The sequence below is a fragment of the Sebastes fasciatus genome, chromosome 6 (genome assembly GCF_043250625.1).
Source record: "Sebastes fasciatus isolate fSebFas1 chromosome 6, fSebFas1.pri, whole genome shotgun sequence".
Lineage (NCBI taxonomy): Eukaryota > Metazoa > Chordata > Actinopteri > Perciformes > Sebastidae > Sebastes > Sebastes fasciatus.
Window position 1 is genome coordinate 9244056 of NC_133800.1, and position 8493 is coordinate 9252548.

The 8493-nt window shown below is 41.0% G+C and overlaps 1 protein-coding gene across 4 annotated transcripts; it reads left to right on the top strand.

Moving 5' to 3' along the window:
* Positions 1–388: 388 nt before the first annotated feature.
* isl1a (ISL LIM homeobox 1a) lies at positions 389–7912 on the top strand. 4 transcript variants are annotated; one of them, XM_074637520.1, is made up of 6 exons: positions 389–550; positions 1004–1193; positions 2193–2455; positions 3593–3879; positions 5046–5261; positions 7661–7912. In XM_074637520.1, the coding sequence occupies exons 1-6, from the start codon at positions 523–525 to the stop codon at positions 7775–7777; spliced, it is 1101 nt and encodes a 366-aa protein (XP_074493621.1). In that variant the 5' UTR covers positions 389–522; the 3' UTR covers positions 7778–7912. The 4 variants fall into 4 exon arrangements, with proteins under 4 accessions (XP_074493621.1, XP_074493623.1, XP_074493622.1 ...); XM_074637522.1 differs by having other exon boundaries at positions 5094–5261; XM_074637521.1 differs by having other exon boundaries at positions 3596–3879.
* Positions 7913–8493: the final 581 nt, after the last annotated feature.

Sequence of the window (8493 nt, forward strand, 5' to 3'; positions counted from 1 at the left end):
GACATATACTGTATGTTCAGTTCAAATGTAAAAGTTTAAAAAAAAGAGATGAAGTCAAGTGTTTCCTTTCTGGGAAAACACTCAGTTGACCATGTAAACAATAGTCCACTCAGCGCACTGCAAAAATAAGAGAAGAGATTAACAGAACAGAAAAGAGCAAAGCAAAGCTGGAAAACAAATGATATGCAGCAATAAGTGTGCCAGTCTCTCTCTGTGTGTGTGTGTGTGTGTGTGTGGTTCCTGCTGGTCAGGGTCTGCCCAGCCAATCAGCTGCTCATGCAGATGACGTGCTGCTGTCCTACGTCAGCCCCGTCGCTTGTCAGGATCAGAGCTCCACACACAACCGGCAACAAACACACACACACACACACTCCCCTCTGCTCTCCGAGCCGGACCCGGACCCGGACAGCTCAGCCCGACGGCCCGGCAGGCAGCCCCGGCAGCGGAGGACTCATCCAGGCGTCCAGGCGCCGGCCGCAGCCCGCTGTGACAGTGGACCTAATATCGCCTTACTTTGTGGACATGGGAGACATGGGGGATCCGCCGAAAAGTAAGACACTTGTCCGGTGTTGAGGGGATGCGATTCTGGAAGTAAATTCATCACAACTTGAGAGTTGATTTTTTTGTGATGTAGACAGAACCGGCCTATTAAATAGTAGCCTATAGTATCATAAAATACGCAATTCGGAAGTGTCAGTGGATATTGCGCACAGTTTTTTTAATTTATTATCAAAAAAGAATAACTCATTTATAATTTAATAATAATAATAATAATAATTAATACGAATACCAACAAAAATCATAATAATAATAATAATAATAATAATAATAATAATAATAATAATAATAATAATAATAGGCCCAATAATAATAATTATAATAATAAATGTTATCATTATTATTATTACTCTAAGGCCATTTGGTACATTATCAGATGAGTGTAATCAGCGGACAGTTTGTGAAAGTGTGTGTGTGATGTGTGTGCTCATGCTGGTTCTTCCAGAGAAGCGGCTGATATCTCTGTGCGTGGGCTGCGGGAACCAGATCCACGACCAGTACATCCTGCGGGTCTCCCCGGACCTGGAGTGGCACGCGGCCTGTCTCAAATGTGCCGAGTGCAGCCAGTACCTGGACGAGTCCTGCACTTGCTTCGTCCGGGACGGAAAGACTTACTGTAAACGGGACTACATCAGGTAGGACGGCCGGGACGGGACTGGGACTGGGACTACCCCTCTTCATACACAAGACAAGCGCTGGAGCTGCAATTAGAATTATTATTCTTTTTTTTATATATTTTATTAAATCAGATGGAGAATATTTGGGCCCTGATTTCAGTGGGTTCAAATTTTTTTTTTTAACATTATGATCATAATCCTTTTACTACTACAACAACAACAACTATAGCCTGGTTGTAGAGCGTGCGTCCTTATCTGGAGACATGTCAGTATTTCATTGTGTTATGTTGCCTTTTTTAAAACATTGGGCCTACATAACTTCTTTATTAATCAATGATTCCAATCAGACCGTATAACATCCTATATATCCACCTTCTGCTTTGTGATGGACCTGAAGGAAAATCATCCAAAAATATCATTGAACTATTTTTTTTGATACAGCGTGTAAATAACTCACTGATTTGGATGTTATTACAACACGTTGATTATTATTATTATTATTATTATTATTATTATTATTATTATTATTATTATTATTATTATTATTATTATTGTTGTTGTTATTATTCGATTACAACTTGAGCAGGCTTCCAGTTATTGTCTAGTGACAAAATTACAATTAAAGTTGGAGTAAAATAAGTCACATTGTAGTGAAGTGTTAACCAGGAAAACAACAAAAGTTCACTAGAATTATATTATATCTTTGTATAAACACACTATCCTGCGCTATACGACTACTAATATTAATAACCTACTACTACCAATAATAATAATAATAATAATAATAATATTAAATGAAATGATTGTTTCACTGTTACTATATAACAAATAATGCAAATATATTTGAAAGCTTATTAAAAAATATTATTATTATTATAATTATTATTATTATTATGCCAAATTATCGATCGTGTTATTTCGGTCATATACTGTACTGTTTTATAATTACATTGGTGTGAGTGACAGAGCTGTCAGACTGATGGGACCTTGTGTGTGTGTGTGTGTGTGTGTGTGCAGGTTGTACGGGATTAAATGCGCTAAATGCAACATCGGCTTCAGCAAGAACGACTTCGTGATGCGCGCCCGCTCCAAGGTCTACCACATCGAGTGTTTCCGCTGCGTGGCCTGCAGCCGGCAGCTCATCCCGGGGGACGAGTTCGCTCTGCGGGAGGACGGGCTCTTCTGCCGGGCGGACCACGACGTGGTGGAGCGGGCCAGCCTGGGGGGACCCGGAGACCCGCTCAGTCCGCTGCACCCAGCCAGACCGCTACAGATGGCAGGTAAAGTCCCGGGGAGTGGGAGACAGAGACAGGCCACGAGGACTGCACTGCTGGGAAAACTACTTTAACTTGCTGGCTGTCGTTTTCTGGCTGTGACTTTTCTTTTCTTTTCTTGAAGTTCCGAAGCCTTTTTCCATACATAATTGGATTTTGGTCAGGTGCTCCTTATAATAATAAACTCCAGGACTCCATAAGACACCAGAGTGTGATGTTTCATGTTCCAATGAACTGCACCTCTTGTATTTCACATAGAGTTTTTTTTATCTGTGCTGCAGAATGTCAGAGTGATTTACTGGCCATGCAGGTTTCATCTATATTTTAATGTAAATGTCATACAGCCACATGCAGGGAAGCTTCATGCGCGCCTGGTGCCATATAATAACTAACAAGTGGAGCTTTTTATTGCTTTCGTATTTGACTGGTTTTGAGGTTGGACTGCCAGGTTTCTCCTCCTGTAGAGGAGGCAATGTTTTGTCTTTTTTACATTTTCTTTTCTGCATACCAGCCAGGCCAGGCTCGGTAGATTAGATACAGTGGAAGTCAGAAATACACCAAGTTATCACTGCTGGAGGAGGAGGAGTGAAGAAATAATCACTGTGGGTCCAGCCGGGATGCGTTTGGTCCTATAATCTGGAAAATGCTGTGCGGTGCTCTGCATGTCTGGAAAGGGTTGGAGGTTTTTCTCTAGAAAATCCTATTAGCCGTATCGCCAGCTTGCCCTCCATAGTGGTTTTTAATGTCTTGACCTTGGCTCAGATGAGTCAATCAGAGCTGCGCTGTTCTCCTCCTGAAATATGGCTGTATTTAGAACAGTTCACCACATGTACAGGACTATTTTAAGCAGAATGGACATTGTAAAATGTTGCTGCTATTATGTAAAATAGATGAGCAGCGTTGTGTTTGTTAAGTAGGCTGGAAAGGTTTCTGTCAGGATGTTTAAATCGGAGCCTAATTGACAAAGTTGTGCGTCATGTGTCACAGGAACACTATGAGTACTGGAGGAAAAAAGACTTCTATAAAACTCTTTACCTGTCCACACACTTTCTCATTTTTTTTTTTATATCTGGGACAGACAGATAAATTGATTTCGCCTCTTCTTCCTCTGGGGTTTTTTCTCCCCCCGTCCTTTCTCAACAGCAGAACCAATCTCGGCCCGGCAGCCCGCGCTGCGGCCTCACGTCCACAAACAGCCGGAGAAGACCACCCGGGTCCGGACGGTGCTCAACGAGAAGCAGCTGCACACGCTGCGGACCTGCTACAACGCCAACCCGAGGCCCGACGCACTCATGAAGGAGCAGCTGGTGGAGATGACCAGCCTCAGTCCCAGAGTGATCCGGGTCTGGTTCCAGAACAAGCGGTGCAAGGACAAGAAGAGGAGCATCCTGATGAAGCAGCTGCAGCAGCAGCAGCCCAACGACAAGACGGTAAGAGAGACGCACCAGACAGAGCTGATGGATAACCTTTGACAGTATATACTGATATATAGGCATGGAATAGACTTATGTATTTAGAAGTTTTTGTTTGACCAAACACAGACCCTAAATGTTGCAACTCTGTCTGATCTGACACTATTAATTCAAGATGTTTAAATCTAAGGTGGCCTCTATTTAAGCGGCACGACCAATAAGCGCACCAGAGCTGATGGATAACCTTTGACAGTATACTGACATATGCATGGAATAGGTTAGGTATTTAGAACTTTTTGTTTCGACTAAACACAACCCCTAAATGTTGCAACTCTGTCTGATCTGACACTATTAATTCAAGATGTTTAGAATGGCCTCTATTTAAGCACATGACCAATAAGCTAAACTCAATTTTACGCATAAAGCCCCAAATCACACAGTTGTCTCCAAGTAAACGACAGAGGGGATGTAACGGTCCCGAGGTGTAGAACCATGTTATGGGATGTGTGCATATAAAGTGATGGATGATAAAAAAAAAAAGCTGTTTGAGGAGCTATACAGTGTTATATGGACGAGTCCATGCAGGTCTGTGAGGTCAAAGAGAAAAAAGGCACACAGCAAGTTACCAGACAATCACCAGAGCTGATGGATAACCTTTTGACAGTATATGATGACATATAGGCATGGAATAGACTTATGTATTTAGAACTTTTTGTTTGACCAAAAACACAGACCCTAAATGTTGCAACTCTGTCTGATCTGACACTATTAATTCAATATGTTTAAAACGAAGGTATAGCCTCTATTTAAGCAGCACGACCAATAAGCAAACCTCAATTTTACGCACAAAGCCCCAAATCACACAATTGTCTCCAAGTAAACGACAGAGGGGATGTAACGTGTGCATATAAAGTGATGGATGATTAAAAAAAAAAGCTGTTTGAGGGGCTATACAGTGTTATATGGATGGAGTCCATGCAGGTCTGTGAGGTCAAAGAGAAAAAAAAGCACACAGCAGCAAAGTTACCAACCAGACAATCATATGAATCCGCCTCTCTGTTTATTTGTTTACTGTCTTATTGATTGTCCTGTTGATTGACCCCCCCCCCCCCCCCTCCTCCCCATCCCCTCCCCCTCCAACCCCCAAACACACACACTCCACCACCATCTGTAATACCCCACAGTGGATGATGTGTATACTGGGTGCTGACCACGGACACGTCCTCTTACAGAACATCCAGGGAATGACCGGCACCCCGATGGTGGCGGCCAGTCCGGAGCGGCACGACGGCGGCCTGCAGGCCAACCCGGTGGAGGTGCAGAGCTACCAGCCGCCCTGGAAGGTCCTCAGCGACTTCGCCCTGCAGAGCGACATCGACCAGCCGGCCTTCCAACAACTGGTGCGTCCTTTTTTTTATTCACTAAAGGCTCTCATGCTTGATTTTGTTGCAATATATCAAGATATTCAATTTCTATCTGAATATTTGACTCCATGTTCCTCCATGCGCAAAATCCAATTTGATCTGTATGGAAAATGTATTTTTTCAATAGCAATTTGGACCAGACAAATAATGTGCTATCTGTGTGTGTATAGAGGCAACTATCCTATGCTAGGGTTTTTAGACTATGATGGGACACTAAAATGCATGCATTGAAACCAATATTCAATAATTAATGGAGCTTTTCCTCCATGTCCCTTTTGTTATTGACCAGCCGGCCTTCCAACAACTGGTTCGTCGTTTTTTTTCTTCACTTAAAGCCATCAAGGCTCTCATGCTTGATTTAGTTCCAATATCACAAGATATTCAATTTCTATCTGAATATTTGACTCGCAGTGGTTCCTCCATACTATACGATACAACGTTATTGTCAGTTTGCACTGAAATTCATTTTGCATCCCTAGGCAGCTCAGTTTGAGAAAAAGTACACATCCAATAGACATACTGTTACCATAGACAGACAAGTAAGACCCATCAGACAAAAAAACAAAAACACATCACAATTATTCATACATAACCCATTACACAATGACCATCTGTCCTCTGGATTTATATGTCTTTAGCAGCACATTAATTATTATTTAGCAACAAGATGGACTGATGGACAAAAGCGTGCAAGTTCCAATTTGATCTGTATGGAAAAATGCATTTTCAATAATCAATTTTGACCAGACAAATATGAGCTATTTGTGTGTGTAGAGGCTATACTATCCTATGCTAGGGTTTAGACTATGATGGGACACTAAAATTCATGCATTGAAACCAATATTCAATAATTAATGGAGCTTTTCCTCCATGTCCTTTGTTATTCTAATCCATAATGTTTCCGTGGACATTATGATGCGCATCTATTAAATGACAGGGCGGGTTTCATGTTGCTGCAGATGTTTTCTTTAGTTTTCCAACATGTTTTTTTTTTTACTGATGTCACTCATCTCAACTATAGTTGCCTATTAAATTCATATCCTGAGATAAGAGGAAGGCCTGTTTATGATTTGTCCAGAAAAAGGGGATGCTCCTCGTGTAGAAGAAACACAAATACAGGATCAATGATGTATTTTTAACCTTTGGAGATAAAGGCTATTTATTATTGGTATTGGTTTATATATTATTTTGGAGTGACGCATCACAGACAGCATGACACAATCTCCTGAAATGAGCTCCGGCATAGAAGCGCTGAGGCTGCAGGTGGACGCACAACAACTGTCGTGTGTTTCTCCACCACATAAGTGGATTATTAGCATTTATGACAAGAAACTGGAAAGCGACATGCAATTCATCCGTCCTGAAAGTGGAATTGTGTTATTTATGGAAACATTTGAAACTATTTAATTTAGATATGGATAAATACAATTAGCTATAAATAATGCCATTACCCCCAGCACAATACCTGACCTCATGGTCAGCACCTATGCTGTTTATTTATTTTTTAATCACATTTAATAAGCCTATATTGTAGGGATACATGTTTTTTTAGAGGTCTGAATATGTTTTCCAACCTTCCCGGTATAGCCGCTGGATTACCTTTATATACTATAATGCAACTATTACGCAGAAACTTTAACCCTCAGTGAAATAGATAATCTCTAAATCTGCTTTTTTTGTTGTAATTTAGATTTCTGCTGTTCACTGTGATGCAAGTTGATTTTCACAGATATAGGCCTACTGTATATGATGAAGTAGGCTACAGGACAATAATGTAAACAATAGCAGGTTGTAGATAGATAGATAGATAGATAGATAGATAGATAGATGATAGATAGATAGATAGATAGATAGATAGATAGATAGATAGATAGATAGATAGATAGATAGATAGTAGATAGATAGATAGTAACTTTATTAATCCCGAGGGAAATTCAAGTTTCCATCATCACAGTTCCATAGTGCAAAACATATTAGTAAAAAGGCAGTAAAAAAGTTAGTAGTGCAAAGTACAAAGTACAAAAAAAAATACCAGAAATAAAAATACAAGGAGATGAAGAAGAAAACTGTTAAAACTGAATATAGTGCAGGGTAACAGCTGTGATACACGACTATTAAAAAAAGTGAATATAGTGCAGAAGAGACGGTTAAAGTGAGTGTAGTGCATTATTATCTGTCCTGCAGACCGTCCTCCTTTGCACCCCTTCCCTAGATGGACTATACAAAATGATGTGTATCCATATTATGTGCCAGCTTTATGGTCTGTGCCTCCATCCAACCTGGTGAGAAACAGAATGTGCGTCATGGTGCGTCATGGTTCCATGGCCTGTCCAGGTGTTTTCTGACCGCTGCTTGAATATGTGTCCCTTATGCAGGTCAGTTTCTCGGAGGGAGGACCGGGCTCGAACTCGACGGGCAGCGAGGTAGCGTCCATGTCGTCTCAGCTTCCAGACACACCGAACAGCATGGTGTCCAGCCCCATCGAGGCCTGAGGAGACTTCAGGAGACAATGGAGACAAATGGACGGACTGAACTGAAACACACAGCAAATCCCCCGTTCATCCCATCCCTTTCCGACTGCACCAAAACAACCCCCCTGGTTGTATTTTTGACACTGTGAAGACAATCATGGGATTTTACCACAGCCACACATTCTAATGTCCTTCCAGAAGAGACGGACGGATGGACGGATAGGATGCGTCATCATGGCCGGTGCTGCACGTTTCACACGCCTGGTTAACAGTTGCCAAAACGAGAATGACATGAACCTGACTCCATCCATAAAACGTGGACCTCTGAGTAGGAGAGAGAGAAATCCTATACTTGCGAAATGCTGTGCGCTACTTTGAATAGAAAAAGAAAAAAAACTGGTGATTTTTTTTTAATTCGATACACAAACCTCATCATATAATAAGACCATTTGGAGGAGGAGAGAATAGCACTGCTTTTTTTCTTCTTCATTTAATTACACGATTTCCATTCATGACCCAAGTACTAAAAGCATTTGCAACAAGGTATACCTCTATTTTGCCACAAGCTTCGTGGGACATTTGTGTGAATCAGTGTCCGTCCGAGAATTTTTTTTTTTTCTTTTCCCAAAGATGTGTATAATTAATCATAAGTTAAAAAAAAAAAAAAAAATACCGTTAGCTCTGGAAGAAAATGTTTCGTTTGTTCCCGTGCAACAAAAAATTATTTATTATTTATT